Source organism: Colius striatus, chromosome 2 (assembly GCF_028858725.1).
Source record: "Colius striatus isolate bColStr4 chromosome 2, bColStr4.1.hap1, whole genome shotgun sequence".
Lineage (NCBI taxonomy): Eukaryota > Metazoa > Chordata > Aves > Coliiformes > Coliidae > Colius > Colius striatus.
In genome coordinates, this window is record NC_084760.1 from 107,392,246 (window position 1) to 107,408,078 (window position 15,833).

The 15,833-nt window shown below is 38.2% G+C and overlaps 1 protein-coding gene across 4 annotated transcripts in view; it reads right to left on the minus strand.

The window, feature by feature from the left end:
• Nucleotides 1–15,833, minus strand: part of IPCEF1 (interaction protein for cytohesin exchange factors 1) — a 72,717-nt gene that overhangs the window by 24,945 nt on the left and 31,939 nt on the right. For 3 of the 4 annotated variants that reach the window (XM_061989009.1, XM_010205168.2, XM_061989008.1), the window contains exons 3-6: nt 11,707–11,743; nt 10,883–11,052; nt 1,607–1,680; nt 166–237 (exon numbers count right to left, since the gene is read on the minus strand). In XM_061989009.1, coding sequence (XP_061844993.1) covers nt 166–237; nt 1,607–1,680; nt 10,883–11,052; nt 11,707–11,743 — 353 coding nt within the window. Of the gene's footprint in view, nt 1–165; nt 238–1,606; nt 1,681–10,882; nt 11,053–11,512; nt 11,559–11,706; nt 11,744–15,833 lie in introns of those variants that run through there. The other variant, XM_061989010.1, reaches the window with a different exon arrangement.

A 15,833-nucleotide genomic window follows, 5' to 3' on the forward strand; every position in this document is an offset into this window, starting at 1 on the left:
ACAACTAGCAGTAGTTTCCTTCTATATAGTGACCAGAAAACAAAACAGACTCAGTAATTCTCCAAATAACTTTGTCAACAATCACTTGACAGTGAGAGAATTAACTTTCAAAGGGTGTTCTCAGGCATGAGACAGGGTGAAACACGGCCAGTCACTCCTACTTACATGTTCATTTCCAGAACATTTTCTGCTGCAAAATAAAATGTCTTGATCTGTGGGTGGCTGATCTTAATAGCACTTTAAGAAAAGAAAAATAGAAGAGATATGAAGAAAACTAGTTTACATAAGAAAAATATAAAAATAACGAATTAATGATTTAAAAATATTTATTCACTCCATGATATTAATCCAGATCACTTTATGTATCCATATAGTTCTTTCCTTAAAACTCTAGTCTATATTTAGTGCATTTCCTTAAAACTTTATTCTATTTTTAGCTCATTTCCTAGGCCACACGTTATTCAGAGGGTATAAACTACAGAAAATTAAAAGTAAGTAATTAAGAGTAAAACAAAGACCTTAATTATTCCTTGACACAATTCAGCTACATGCCCACATCTTGAATACTGTGTGCATCTTTGTTTCCCCCAGCTCTGAAAAACATAGTGAACCTGCAAAAGGTTCAGGAACAGCACCAGGATGACCCAAGGTATGGAACTGCTTCCAGGACTGATTGATAAGATTAAGACCTGATAGCATGGAAAACTGATGGTTGAGGAAAGGGACATATGATGTAATGAAATAAAATCCCAGTTAACACTCAATGGGTGAAAAGAGACTGATTCCTCACTGTCTTTTCCAAGACAGGTTTTAGGAAGCACCGAAGAGTGAACTATGTGACAGGTTTAAGACAAACAAAATGAAGGTAGTCTCCTGAGTACCTCCAGTTGTATATCTGCTAGTATATCTCCCTTTCCAGGGACTTTTTTTACCCTAAAACATAGTTTCCAATGTGGAGACTTTTATTTTTTGTTCCTCATTAGGTGACTGTCTCTGTTTTGTGGAAGTACACCTTGTTTGAATGGGCCCCAGTAACTCCAGTCTATCCTCTTAGTTCTTCTGATTTAGTGCATCTTAAATAAGTGATAAATATAGGTTTTCCTCTCTCAAAAGCAGCTGGAAGCCAGTGCTATATATGGAATTTGAAAATAATATCTTGAAATGTCTGTCCTGATAAACAAAGCTTTTATTCCCTGCACAATCAGAGGCTTCAGGTACAGCCCAAGCTCGGTTGAACCACAGCATCTCAAAAAGCAGTCGTAACTCAGAGGGAAGCAGCATTACTTGCATCACTATTCACCTGCCCACCTAAGAGAAGGTATCTAAGCTAGATTACAACACACTCATAATGAGTGAACAAAGAAAAGAAAAAAAACATTGGCATACTGATCTACATTTTCTTTGTAGTTTTAGCAGAGCACATTTGACAGTGAATTTTCAAAAATATTTTTTGCAATATGGTTTTCTTTCAGTAGCTCAATTAATATCTCATTATTTATATAACACAGAGAAGCTCCCCACAGCTTCATTGTCAGGCACTACAGAGATTCGATTCCTTGCAACGTCTTAAAAGTCATGCAAAACTGGGAGCAAGAGCTAAACTTACTGCTTTTTTTTGCATTCAATTGCTCGATCCACACTGAAGTCTGGAAGTCTGATTAATCCTTCTGCTTTTTCAGCCTGCAATTAAAAATAATATTAAAAAATCACCATATCAACCAGTTGGTCAACTACCAGACTCCAGTGCTCAAAGACATTCAACATGCAAGCACTTGGTTTTGATAGGTTTTTTTGTAGTGTGAAAATATGTCTTTAAGGATAGATTAACACACGATGTTTTGGCTAATATTTTGAAGCAAGAAATATTTCTGTACCAGCTACTTCTATTTGTGCAAGCCTTGGAGGCTAGAAAGTCACCACTCTTGTCTGTGTAAGAGTCAGAGTGTGAGCATAGGATTTATTGTACACTTCCAAATATCAAAGCACCTGAAAGAGGAAGGATCCTCAACTCCTGCAACAGTGCTGATATAGATTATCACTCCACCTCATCTCAAAGCATTCATATCAGTTCAGCCCTTACTAAGATTCAAGATGAAGTCATATTAACAGTCCAGAGTCTGAAATTGTCAAGGGCAAAATTTAGATTTGGATCCAACAAGGACTAAAAGCAGCAGCAAGATGGAGAAATCCAGTCCCTTTGCAGCCATCAGTAATCACACAACCTCTTTCAAAGAGACCAGCACCGCTTCATGAATAGACCATGGAAAATGAAACTACTGAACCTGACCTCTAAAAAAAAAGCCTTTCAAAGGAGATGGATGACATAAGAGAGGATTAATAAGATTTGTATCATCTGTTCAGGTCTGGATGTTATTTACAATCTCAAAGGAGTATTTGTTCTATTAAATGACATGTGTGCATGTTACACAAAGGCATACCAGCAATGCATATAATGATATATACATATTTGAATAACATATATCTGTAGCAATGGAAATCGAAAATCAATCCAAAATGATTTGAGGAAGAGATGGAGAACTGTCTCCTTGGTTGTAACATGTACCATTTTCTAGGTTCATCTACGTATACGAGCAAGGCAGAGGCAATACTGGTTGCTCCCGTGCCAGGAGGTGAAATGGTGCAAGGGAATGGTCCCACACAGCTGAGCTTTGTTGTTAAACAGTGTGAACAAGCCCTGAATAATTTTAGTCATGCAGCTATCCCTTCCCTCAGAAATTTTCAGGCATGGTTCAGGAGATAATAAAAGCCAGGCAGACATTTAAAATACACTATTTAGATACAGTCATCCCTTTGTGTATGGGAGAGGGTTTACTGAACATTGGCATCTCTGTTCTGGGTCAGCTGGACTCTGTCAGAGTGGCTCCAGAAAAACTGAAGTTTCCGGTTAGCCTCAAAACCTTGTTCTTGCTGCCTGCAGCTGAAATAACTTTCTTTACTGTATCTATCTAGATTCAGCTGATCAGACACAATAAGACTAAGATTCCTAAGAAGAGCGCTACTGTAGACCGTAACATATAATGTCAGAAAAAACTGTACTTTCCAAAATACAAAAAATGTTAATTCCTGAATAACTTTTTTTGCTGTTCCCAGTCTTTATCCCTGGGTACATTGAAATTCTGAAAATGTTCAGAGTTAAAACAGGTAAAATATACACAACAATCACAAAGGCTGAGGATAAATGAAGATGACTGACAGCATCTCAAGTCACATTATGCATGGATATGGAGCGACTATAAAAAGATATTCATCGAGACTAGCGTTTCAGCTTTAATGCTTGGAAGTATAAATCTCTGAGAACTAAAATATGGATATAGAATAGATATATTTGTGGGTGGTTTCCCTGCACCTCTGTATATCTGTTCTTTGGTATACAATAAATCATGGCATAACCATCATTCCTGCAGTTTACATGTATTAGATACTCATATATTTTGCATCTTTAGCAATAAAAGGTTTTAATTGCTCCAGGACAGAAAAAAAGAAACAAGGGGGGAAAAAATGAAAAAGGAGGGGAAAAAAAAGAAAAAAGGAAAAAAGGAAAAAAAAAGCAGTGGAAGGAATTCTTCTGTTATTTCTTTTCATTACAGAAGAAGCAGTGATTTTATCTACATGTTAACTAAAAAAACTTTGATTTTTCCTACGTGACTTCATTTGTACCAAAAAGTGCTTATTTGCTATTGTGGGTTTTTAACTTTCTCTGATTATACTTGGACCTACCAAACTTGTTTAGGATATGGCTTGAGAGCTTATTTCCAATCCACAGATTAGGATTTAGTGAGACCAAAATCATTTTAGTGAGTTAAAATAAATATTAGCTAAAGGGGAAAAATAAAGTGATAAGATTTTTTTAGAAGACTTTTTTTAAAGTATATTTGATCAATTAGACTTTATATTAGTATCTCTACCCCAGGTCCATAGTAAACCAAGTATATAGGAATGAGTTACTGAGTAGCCTAAGTAAAAGAAGAACTCTATTCATGGACTGCATTATACTGAGGATAGAGAATGTCCTATTTTGCATTTCTGTACCAAAAAGAATGGTCACTTAATAGACTAGGTGCAGCAAGAACATCAAAATTCTTGATTAGTTCCAAAGACCATCCTAAGAACATCAGAGAACAATAATAAAAAAGCAGTCCATGAGGTATCAAAGCCATTATTACATTGATGGATGAGAAATGTTTCTCTTCAGAATCATAGAATGGTAGGGGTTAGAAGGGACCTTTCGCGATCTAGTCCAATCCCCCTGCAGAAGCAGGTCCACCTAGATCAGGTCGCATAGGAACATGTCCAGGTGGGTCTTGACCTCCAACGAAGGAGACTCCACACCTTCCCTGGACAGCCTATGCCAAGGCTCCCTCACTCTCACAGTAAAACACTTTTTTCTTATGTTTTTTAATGGAACTTCTTGTGTTCCAGCTTCATTCCATTTCCGCTTGTCCTGTTGCTAGATACAACAGAAAAAAAGGATGTCCCAACCTCCTGACAACCACCATTCAGATATTTGTAAATATTAATAAGATCCCACCTCAGTCTCCTCTTCTCTAGGCTAAACAACCCCAGTTCCCCCAGCCTTTCCTCGTCTGAAAGATGTTCCAGTCCCCTGGTCATCTTGGTGGCCCTGCGCTGGACTCTGTCAAGTTCTCTGTCCCTCTGGAGCTGACGAACTCAGAACTGGACAAAGGACTCCAGATGAGACCTCACTAGGGCAGAGTAGAGGAGAAGCAGAATTTCCCTTGACCTGCTGGACCCATTCTTCTTGATGCATCCCAGGATGCCATTGGCCTCGGCCACAAGGGCACATTGCTGGCTCATGTTCAGTTTATTATCAAACAGGACTCCCAGGTCTATCTCCAGCAGGTCAGTCCCCAGCTTCTACTAGTGCATGGACTTGTTCCTTCCCAGGTGCAGGACTCTGCACTTGCCCTTGTTGAACCTCATGAGGTTCAATGAATGAGTGAATGGATGAATCAAGAAGTTCAATTATTAAAAAAAGAGTCCATCCAGAGGAGTCCATGTAAAGGAATATAGTCAGGTACCTTCTGACTCATACACCAATAAATCCATGGCCTGAGCTAGATAAGCCATCAGGTGAGTAAGTAGATGACTAGGGTCGGGGGCAGATGGGCCTTACAAGTTATAAATGCAACCACAGTCAGTTTTATCTATTGGTGCAGTAGCCATTGGTTTAGACTGCATCTTGTAAATTGTTTAGTGCACAAGCACTCATGAGGAGATTAAGTCCACACAATGCCATTAGTTAAGTCACTACGTATACAAATATTTCAGCATTTTGTATTGGATTTTGTATTGGACTAGTGAATTATGAGGACCCTGTAAGCCAGTGTGGGAACTCTCACCTGGGTTCCCACTTATATGGAGACGGAACTTCAACTTGAACGGCTGACATATCTAACGAGTATCTAAATCAGAGGAATACTCTTCAAATAGACAGTGAAAATAGGTCTGTAGGCTTTTATTTAGGCAAATTACATTTACCATTTTTACAACGAAGAAACCTCCAGACTTCTTGTGCCTTATTTGTCTTATTCTAGTTGGTAAAAGATTATGTTTTCACATATGCACTCTATCTCAGTTCTGACCGTGATTTCACATTTATTCATTTATAAGAAATGTTTAATGTTTTGTTTTATGTATGAGTGAAAGGAAGGAGGATAATGTAGGGAATGTTTTGGGGTTTTTTATACATTACTGGTACACACTTCAGATATGCTATCTATATCACAGAAAACAGAGCTTCAGTGGGTGTATAGTTCCAGAATTATCAGAAAAGAGAATGGAAAAAAAGAAACCAAACCTTAAAAACAAAACCTTGTAAGTGATGTTACAATCAGCAAACAGAATTCCAAATAAATATAAGGAACAGAACATGTGAAAGTCATCTTTTCAGTCATTCTTGGAATACAAAAGACATTTTTAAACATTAAAGGTGCATAGAAGACTTAAATGTTTTCTTCAAAATGTTATCTTCGATGCGATTTTAAGCATGTTATTATTTCACTCATACATTTCATTCAAACTGTCTTCATATTTTATTGCAATGCTGTAAAATAGCCCTACAAAACTGTTTAAAATGACCTTGACCTGTTTCCTATTTAATCAGCATGTTTTAAAAAAATAAGCTGTTATCTCCTGTGGGTTTTATGCAGGTTAGCCTAACATATAAATCTGCCCTTTTTACTAGCCTAGCTATAGGAAAATAATTTCAATAACAACACCAGTCTCTGCAAATGCTTGGGGTAAAAAGAAAGCAACCACTTTTAAGAGCAAAAGCTTTCCACTCAGAGTAATTCAAACATATTTATGAAACATAATGCATGAATCTAATGAAAGAGGCTAATGTCCTTTCAACTTGTTTCAATACATTGTCTAAGTATTGTGGCTTTAGGAGACTCAGTAGATAATTTAATAGACCTTTTTCAATATTTAAAGAAAATGTAAGAGTGCAGAATTTTCTTTTTTTTTTTTAAACAGTTTTGTAAAGTCAAAATATCCAGTTATTGCAGAACAGTTCCAAACTGTAATTCAGAGCACCCCTTATATGGGCTCATCACAGTGTTTCAGCACTGCCCACAGAAGACTCTGTGGCTGTTAGCGAAGCAGTTCAATCCTCCAGCCTTTTTAGTCTTTTTCTCTCTGCCAAGTACAGCAGTGAGGCAACCTGTTGAACTGTGCATTATTTGTGTCAGATATTGGACCAGAAGTCCCCAAAGTCTTCAGTATAATCAGCTGACACCAATGATCTTTTATCATCCACATAAGTAGCAACCATGAGTGAAAGTTAAGATATTTCCATTTTAAAAGACTGCAATTATACAACTCCTGGCAGAACTTTGGAAGTGAGGACCAATTTAAATGCAATGAAAGGGATAAAATACCCAAAGATAAATAGTGACAGTAGATCACAACCTGCAACCCTTTGATTTCATACTTATATTTCTTTTCAGCTGCATCCCCATGACAACCATCATTAACACATCCTGCAAAACTATATTTTGACCCTAGCTGGAAAACCTTCCAAACCATCCTAAAGGCCTGCAAGAAAGGGGTGTTTAGTTCTCTATTTCTTTCCAACCAACACTATGAAAAACAGTCATAACAAGCTCAAGGAGCCAGGACCCTGGAGCTACACATGATGATCTTCCCTCCAGGGATTTAGTATAAGGACTAAAACTGCTAAAGAGGCCGACAGGATCACATACTGTCCTCTTTAAACACTTGTCTTCAAGACAACTCCGTAGAGAGAGCAGAATTGAAAGGAAGGAATCAAACACTAACAACAAGCAGTTGTCCAAGGAGTCTGGTTTTCCTGAGAGCACACTGAAAGCCTGATTGCTCAGATCAGTTTTCTCATATTTTCTTGCAAAGCCAGTCCTTCTGTGTTTCTTCCTAGTCCAAACAGCTTCCCCTTCCCAGACTGGGGGTTAGTCCATGCTGAAAACAAAAGTTTACCTGCCTTTTGTAATATCCATATTTTACAGAAAGAGCAGATGTACTTGGGAATATGTTTCCAAGTAGTCTACCCAAGTCTGCTGAGACCACTGGGGCCTTAACTTTATCACTGCCAGTACCTCAGGTCAAAAGCTAATTTTGATTTGCCTGTATGCTGTGGTTTGCTTTCAGGAGAAGCTTGACTCTCAGGATGTCTAATACAATGTTCCTCACTCAGCATTTTATTATTTTTTTCTCTTTTGAGATGTGGCTTTTATATCTTTTATGTTAAATTGAAGGAACCACTGTCTGAAGATATCACCACAAGCATCATATATCACATCCCCCAATCTGCATCATGTGAAAGACCCACACCAGAATGATTTGAAGGCAAAATAAACCAGAGCAACAGAAACATCCAGAGCTTTAGAGCCTCCTGAAAGCAGACTTCACCGAGAACACAATGTCAGCTGAGGTTACCTACCCAAATCCGGGACAACACACGTTTCTGTGCAAATTCCACCCACTCATTATTTTCTCTATCTCCATTAGAAAAAAAGGTTAGGTCCAGCACCCTGTTGCTATGCTACAGTTGCCAGTGTCTGGTTGACTGCGGTTTCCACACAGCCGTGAACAAAACATACTTGTTTCTCACAAGAACAAAACTGATCAGACAGAGCTACAGACAGCCTGTGCACCCCAGTTCCTTCAACCTCAACCCCACACCTATGCCACTACCTTTCACTTCAACCTCTGTAAGAGGGCCCATCATCAGAAGCCTTTGCCACTTGAGGAGCAAGACTCCTCCTCTTTCAAAACAACTCTGAACTAAAGATTGTCACCTCTGATGCCCTGTGGGACCAAGGATTAACTCCACTGAAAGTAGTGCAAGTACAAACAGTACTAAAGTCAGGCCAAATAATAAAAATAAATATTCATCAAGCAAGTGAATATGTCATTACTATTTCTGCTTCATAAGTCTAGAGGTGAAAATATGTGTGAAAATACAACAGGTCTAATTAATCTCAGATATAACTTTGAGCATGGCCCTGGTTTCAACAATTTAAGTAAGCGGATCTTAGCAAAGGACACTTCTTTTTCTTCCCACACTTTTCAGTTACTATCATTCTGCAAATGTTGCCTGAAAGTAAAGTTTGCAGAGTCTGCATTTAAAGTTGTCCAAACAAACCTCAGATTTTTAACATAAATTTGTGTGCAAGAGTCAGCAGAATCACAGAATCATTACAGTTGAAAAAGACCTTTAAGATAATCAAGTCCAACCACTAACCTCACACTGCCAAGCCCATCACTAAACTAAACTATATCTCTCAGCACTTCATCTATACATCTTTTGAATATCTCTAGGGGTGGTGATATCACATTGAAAGTAAAGAGGTTCTACAAGCTAATATGTTTACATGAACATTTATGATAAGTGAGAAGTCAAGGCTAACAACACATGCCAATAGTATTTTGAAGCCATATATGCTCTTTAGAGTGTATGAAATAAACAGAATGAGTCTGAAACCCATTCTTCAGTCTTTATCATTTTGAGACAGTCAGTAACAGGCAGAAAACAAGCATGGACAAAAAGGATGAGTGGTATGGATGAGTGGACAAAAACGGTATCTAGGAATACTAGGATCAGCATGACCATGGTGTCTCTGAATCCTGAGAGCAGAATTTAGCCAGGCCACAACAACTAAGGGAAGTGGACAACTTTGCACCTCTGCAAAGTTTTACTGTAAGGTTGATGGAGCCCTGGCACAGGCTGCCCAGGGAGGGTGTGGACTCTCCTTCCTTCAAGGTCTTCAAGACCTGCCTGGATGCATTCCTCTGTGGCCTGATCTAGGTGAACCTGCTTCTGCAGGAGGATTGAACTAGATGATCTTTAAAGGTCCCTTCCAACCCCTAATATTCTATGATTCTACAGTTTGTTCCTTGAAACAGTTAACAAGATTTTTAATGGGTATTACTACAACAGAAATAAAAAGTGGAAACAATACAAATTACATTTGATTTCTTACAATGTTCTAAAAATTAATAAGATTTTCTTTATTCTTTCTTCCTTTCCTGTGCTTGTGACATTCTGATTTCCAGAGCAGTCCATTTGCATTTAGAAAACCTGGTGCTGATCCACAATTGCACACAGAAGCTGTTGAGCTTCAATCTATGTTGTTGCTATCATCCAATAATTGTCCTCACATCCCAACTCTAAGCTCTGTCTGTCCATCACTTGGACATAATAGGAGCTTTCTTAAAGGCAGCAGTACAGATGTGTACTGCGCCACAGTGAAGTTCTTTCTTGTACATCTTCCGGAATTTTAAGTGAAGGGAATAATCATGTCTGAATCTTCCCAGGATGAGCAAAACTCCTCTCTGCCAAATCAAGCCAAACCGTAGCAAATAGCCTAGAGTAAAAACAGCTGTTCCCCAGGACTCACATCTCTGCTTCTTTGCACTCAGCCCTGACCTTTCCTTGGATTTCTCACTATATCTTCCTCCACACTCACTCTTTTTTGGTTTTAAAATTCATAGTTATTCAGTTGATTACAGGTATTCAGGGCCTGCTGGTTTTTGTCTCAGATTATTTCCCACTCACACTGTAAGTAGAGTAGGCTACTTGAGCTAAATCTGCTGGAAGAGAAACACTATATGAACCGGTTGTCCTGAGAAAAGCTCGTTCTCCAAACAGGGAGATGGACCTTATTAAAAACACTGGATTGTCCTGCAGATATGAGTAGTAACATCTACTTGTCAGAGCAGAAAGTTAAAAATCAGCAGAATATGAGAACATTAAATTACAGTGCTCTGGATGAAACATCAGCAAGACCAGCAGCAAATAAAAAAAAAAATTACCAACTGACAGTGCTCATATATTCAACCCTAACAATATAAACTGGGGCAGACGGTGCTCATACATTCAATCCTAATAACATAAACTGGGGCAGATAAAAAGAAATGAAAGAAAAAGGAGTGGAGGGGAAAAGGCAAACAGATTAATCTCGAGGTGGAAGGGACTGCAGAGAGAAGCAGGAAGGAGACTTCTGAAAATTAAACTAATAAGAAGTGAAAGAGCTTTCGTGTTTTTGGTCTTACAGTAAGTGTCTGCAAACCACCTAACTCAGGAAAATCCCAAATTCACATGCCACCAACACCTATGAAGACCAGCGCTTGAAAGGGTGGAACAGATAGCAATTTGACATTTTACAAGTACTTACTGTACTAGAAAACACATCGTTTTCTACATTTTTCACATTCATAAAGGCATTTCTCAGATTGTAAGAAATAAACCCAGTCATTTGAACATCTCCAAGGTGCATTTAAATTGTGGCCCCAGGTTCCCTCCTCTCGGTCCCAGCAGATGCTGTTTATCTGGCACCCAGAGCTGGATGGATGCTGTACTCACCAGCTGGCTGCTATACCAATACAGTGATGACTCCTTCAGCACACACCAGAACTTTTTCCATTTGTTGCCAATGAAAGCTCCTTTTTCCTTCTTTTTGTAGAGCCATCCTTGGCAATCGGCTTGCCCCAGCTCTTTGCATGATATCCTCCGCCGGCTCATTGTAAAGAACCCTGTGCCATTAAAAATACAGTGTTCTGCTTGTTTAAAAGTGCATTACCAGGAAAGATGTTACTGCCAATTAAAGACATCAGTCTTCCTTAGTAATCTAAGAGAGTCATCCAAGCATATCTTAAAATATACTTAGAAGTTATTCAGTTTTATAATGGCTATGACAGTAACACATTCATTTGAGAGGCACTCTGATGTGCAGAAACAAAATAGTAAGTTATAGATAATGCAGACACTAATTAATGCTGATAACCATACGAGAGTTTTTGTAAATTAAAAGCATAGCCTTTGATCTTTTTAAGAGAATAGTGCATATACCTCCCTTTGCACAGCTGCACTGAAAAGAATACATTTATTTAAGTCAGTGAGAGAAATGCCAAGTACACAAAAATCTCTAGCGTGTATATGTGCAGGCAGCTGATTCTATCTCACTGACTTCCAGCTTTGATTCAATCAACATACCACAAGGATTTAGTCCAAAGGAATAGCCCATTGTCATTTTTCTCAGAATCAGTGCAAGACCCAGTGGAGTTAAAAAGCAGCCTTCCACCAGCTAAGTAGCAGTATAAAATCCTCAGCCTCCAAAGAATAAGACATGCTAAGAAAATAACAAAAGAGGAACCCACAAGAGAAGAGAAAAAACAATCTCTCATTACCTTGACTTTTCTTTTTTGTCTTCTGACGCAAGGGAACCTGTAAGAAATGCAGGAAGGAAAGAAAAGAGGAAATTTCAGATTGTGTTGCAACATTTGTGTAGAAAAGGGAGGGGGAAGCTAGAGAAGGACGTGGTGGTGATGCTGGTGGTATATGCAGGGTAGAAATGCATAACCCACTCACTGCTGAAGAGATGTTAGTAGCTGAAGCATAAAATGTGTTAATTAAAATTGATGTGTATCTAGTTGAGCAAGAGCAAACGTAACTCTATTATACATGTGTCTATCTATGAGTGCTTCCTGTTTCACACCCACAGGCAGTTTCTGTGTTGCTACATGTTTGCCTGAATTGTATTCTGTGTCAAGAAGTTAAAAAATAGAAGTTAGGACTTCAGTATTTTAATACTTTTTTTTACACTTCACCAGGGGGATTTATAAACATGGAAAGATTGGCATCTGATCATCCTTAAGTTCATTCTGAGAAATCCTGAAAAAGTGAATTTTCCACTCTTCTTTTTTATTTCTTTATTTAGTGCAAAAAAAGTATTTCCCTCCATATGAGTTTCATTATAACTTTCTATAAAATAGACTCACACAAACCTGTCAGATTATCCAAACTGTAAAACATAAATATGCCAGAAGTTTGCCATACCTTGTATGAACGCTGTAGTCACAGCAAAAATTACACAATTGAATTATATTTACTCATTTTCAGTGTAGATATTACATCTCACATAAACACACAGAAAAATGAAACTAAAACTGAAGACCACTGACAGAAGAAGAGGTCATTAGAAATGTACAATCTCTTTTTTGGACAGGCTAGTGAGTCATGTGACTGTGGACAAAGAACCTGACTTCTCTTTGCTTCATCATTTCCATCTCGAGTATGGAAACAAAAGTATTCACATTTTTTTCCTGCTTTTAGGAAGGTTTTTAATCATCCAAATGACAAATGCTGGATAGGGTGATGTATGATTTAATATGTTCGGCCACAATGCTGCTAAGCAAAGCTGGTAGGTACCTGCTCTGCTGCACAGCTACGCTGCCAACGTACCTGATGCAACCCCTCTGCCTAGACAGGCAGCTTTTCAAGAAAACAAAACCTCATTTCATATTATTCTTGAAGGATTTGATGGCTCTTCCCACAGGTAAATTAAAGATCAGTAAAGCAACACCATCTGGGAACAGCAATAGAAGAGCCCACTGCCACCAGTATTTACAAGAGCTAGAACTTTCTCTAACTGGTGATCTTTGCAGTATGTATCAGAGTGCAGAACTGCGCATCACAGTCGTGTGCTTATCTGATGCCTGTTTGAGATGACCTGAACAGCACTCTTTGAAGGAGGCTGTACCAGAATGAATAATCCCAGGCTTCTACTTAATCATCATGTATTCTTTTTTCCTTTTTTTTTTTTTTTTTAATTCTACCATTGCCTTTCTCTCTCAGACTATTCTCCATGACAACAGACAAAGGAAAGTGATGAGAAAACACATCAGCTCTATTGGAGCCTCCACTATTTCCACATCCTATACAGGCTCCCTTCATGTCTTCATTCCAAAGAAAGTAATGCTATTTAGAACATGTGGAAATAACATATAGCCTCAGCTAATCAATGGGTTATACAATCACATTTGTTACTTTTCTTTAGAGCTATCCAAAGTGATGTTAAGAAACATAAATATGAATCCAATATTTCCATACAAAATCTATGTAGTGACGCAACGTCACATCTTTGCCCCAAATATTTCTGTGGGGTCATTTCATTTAACCAACAAGAAAAGTAATACTGGGACAGGATGTGGCTTTCTGTAAACAACTGAGGAAGAAGTAGATTTTTCCACTAACCTTATTGACGATAAAAAGCAAAATAACATGGTATATGTCTTATCTAGCAAGAAAAGGCTAATATCCATATTATGTAAATCATCTGTTAAGACCTGCTTTAAACACAGACTGTGGAATCAAACTGATCATAGAATCATAGAATGGTAGGGTTGGAAGGGACCTTCAGAGATCATCTAGTCCAACCTCCCTGCAGAAGCAGGTCCACCTAGATCAGTAATGATCTAGTAAGAACTCAGGACAGCAAAAAGAATTTATAAATGTGCATTTATTACTCATCAGCAATGACGATATCCTGCTGCAAGCTGACAGGGGTGATAAATCCCAATCTCTTCATCTTGTGGGAAAAGTGGGGAAATTAATGGTGGAAAGAATGGTTGTTTCCCAGCAAGCATTGAATTTAGTTTAACTGGATAAAATCAGTGATAAATCCATAATAAAATCATTGCTGAGTGAGATTTAATTAAGTTACATTTTACTGAAAGCCAAGTAAGTTTTCAATAAATTCATCCTAAATCTAGAATTCAGCAACTCTTAAATGTTTTTATTGTTGTTTAGAATCCTAACGTCATCTTAGAAAAATATCTGTTTTGTTCTGCACAAGAGAAACCTCTAATCCCAGACTGCAGCAATGACATCAGGTGTTATTCACAAAATTGCCTTCACAAATATTTTTTTGATTTATGAATAAACAAAAGCAATTTCTTCCTCCTAAGCACCAGTGTTTGGAGTCAGATGTTTTATGGAATAAATAAACAGCTTTCAGTAAATTTGTTTTCATCTTAAACCAATAGAAAACCTATATTTAAGTGAATTTACCATAACATTCATTAAATGCCTCATCACAGGATTTGGATTCAGTTTTCCACAGAATGCAAGATATTAGCAAATTTCCAGTGGCAAATCTGTCTTTAAGAAGTAAATTAAAGTTTCCTCTTCCAAGAACCAATAATTTTCCATTTCAATGAGTCTGAGTGAATACTGATTAGCAGACACTTATATTTCACTCCTAGACAGAGACGTTAACGCCAGTGCAGAACAAAGAAAACTGGAAGGCAAAGTTATTGCCAGTAGAATGAACGGTGCTTGACTAGGGTCATAACAATAGTTTCAGATGTGAATGTAGTGCAACTAACAGACATTGCCAATGGAATGTTATGAAACTGAACTAAATGTCATAATTTTACTATGCTTCTGAAAATGGTGGATGTTTTTCAATAAAGCTCAATTTCCTGATGGCGAATTGTTTATTTCATTATCAAAAGTTCAACTGAAAAACAAACCAAAAAAACCCAGATCTATTTCTAGCCCTTCCGAGAGCAAAAATCCTCAGAAAGCTCTGAAATAAATGCAAAACATTAGCTATTTACAGTGTTACAGGGGTTGTCATTTTTGTGCAAGGCTGGAAATACAGAGTAGGTTTAAATCTTTTTGGTAGGTTTTGGTTTACTCATTGGTTTACTGAAACACGAGGGCTGAACAGGGTGAAATAGTGATCTTGTAGGACAATGCAGGCTTCAATCTTTGCCATCCCACTTGTCAAATACATCCATGAGCCAGCTGCAAAGGGAGCTGGACAACAGTATTATTCACAGCCTCTTCTGTGCCAAGCAGGCTCCACCAATGAACAAAAACATACAAGAAAATTGACAAGTTCAGTGAGAGACTTGTCAGTTTAGAGATCCTATTTTTCTGCACAATTGCAGCATGGTTGAGATCTAGTCCACCTTTCCCACTCAAGCAAGGACACCTAAAGTCAGTTGTTCATGACTGTCCAGATAGCTTTTGAATATTTCCAAGCATGGTGATTCCTTAAGCCTCTCTGTGCAATCTGTGACAGTGCATGATCACGCTCACAAAAAAAACTTATTTCCTGATGTTCAGAGGAAAATTGTGTTTCAGTTTTTGTCCCTTGCCTCTGGTGCTGCCATTGGTCACAACTGAAGAAAGCCTGTCTCCACCATCTTTGTACCCTCCTTTCAGGTATTTGTATGCATCAATAAGATTCCCCTGAGCCTGTTCTCCGAGCTAAATAGTCCCAGTGCACTCAGTCTTTCCTCATATATTAGATGTTTCAGTCTCTTAACCATCCTTGTGATCCTTCCTTGGAGTCTGTCCGGTAGGTTCATGTCTGAGAAGCTCGGAACTGGACACAGTGCTCCAGGGATGGCCCCACCAGCTCTGAATAAAGGGGAAGGATCACCTCCCTTGACCTGCTGGCAATACTTTTGGCAATACCATTGTCTTTCCTAGCAGTAAGGGCACATTGCTTATTCATGTTCAA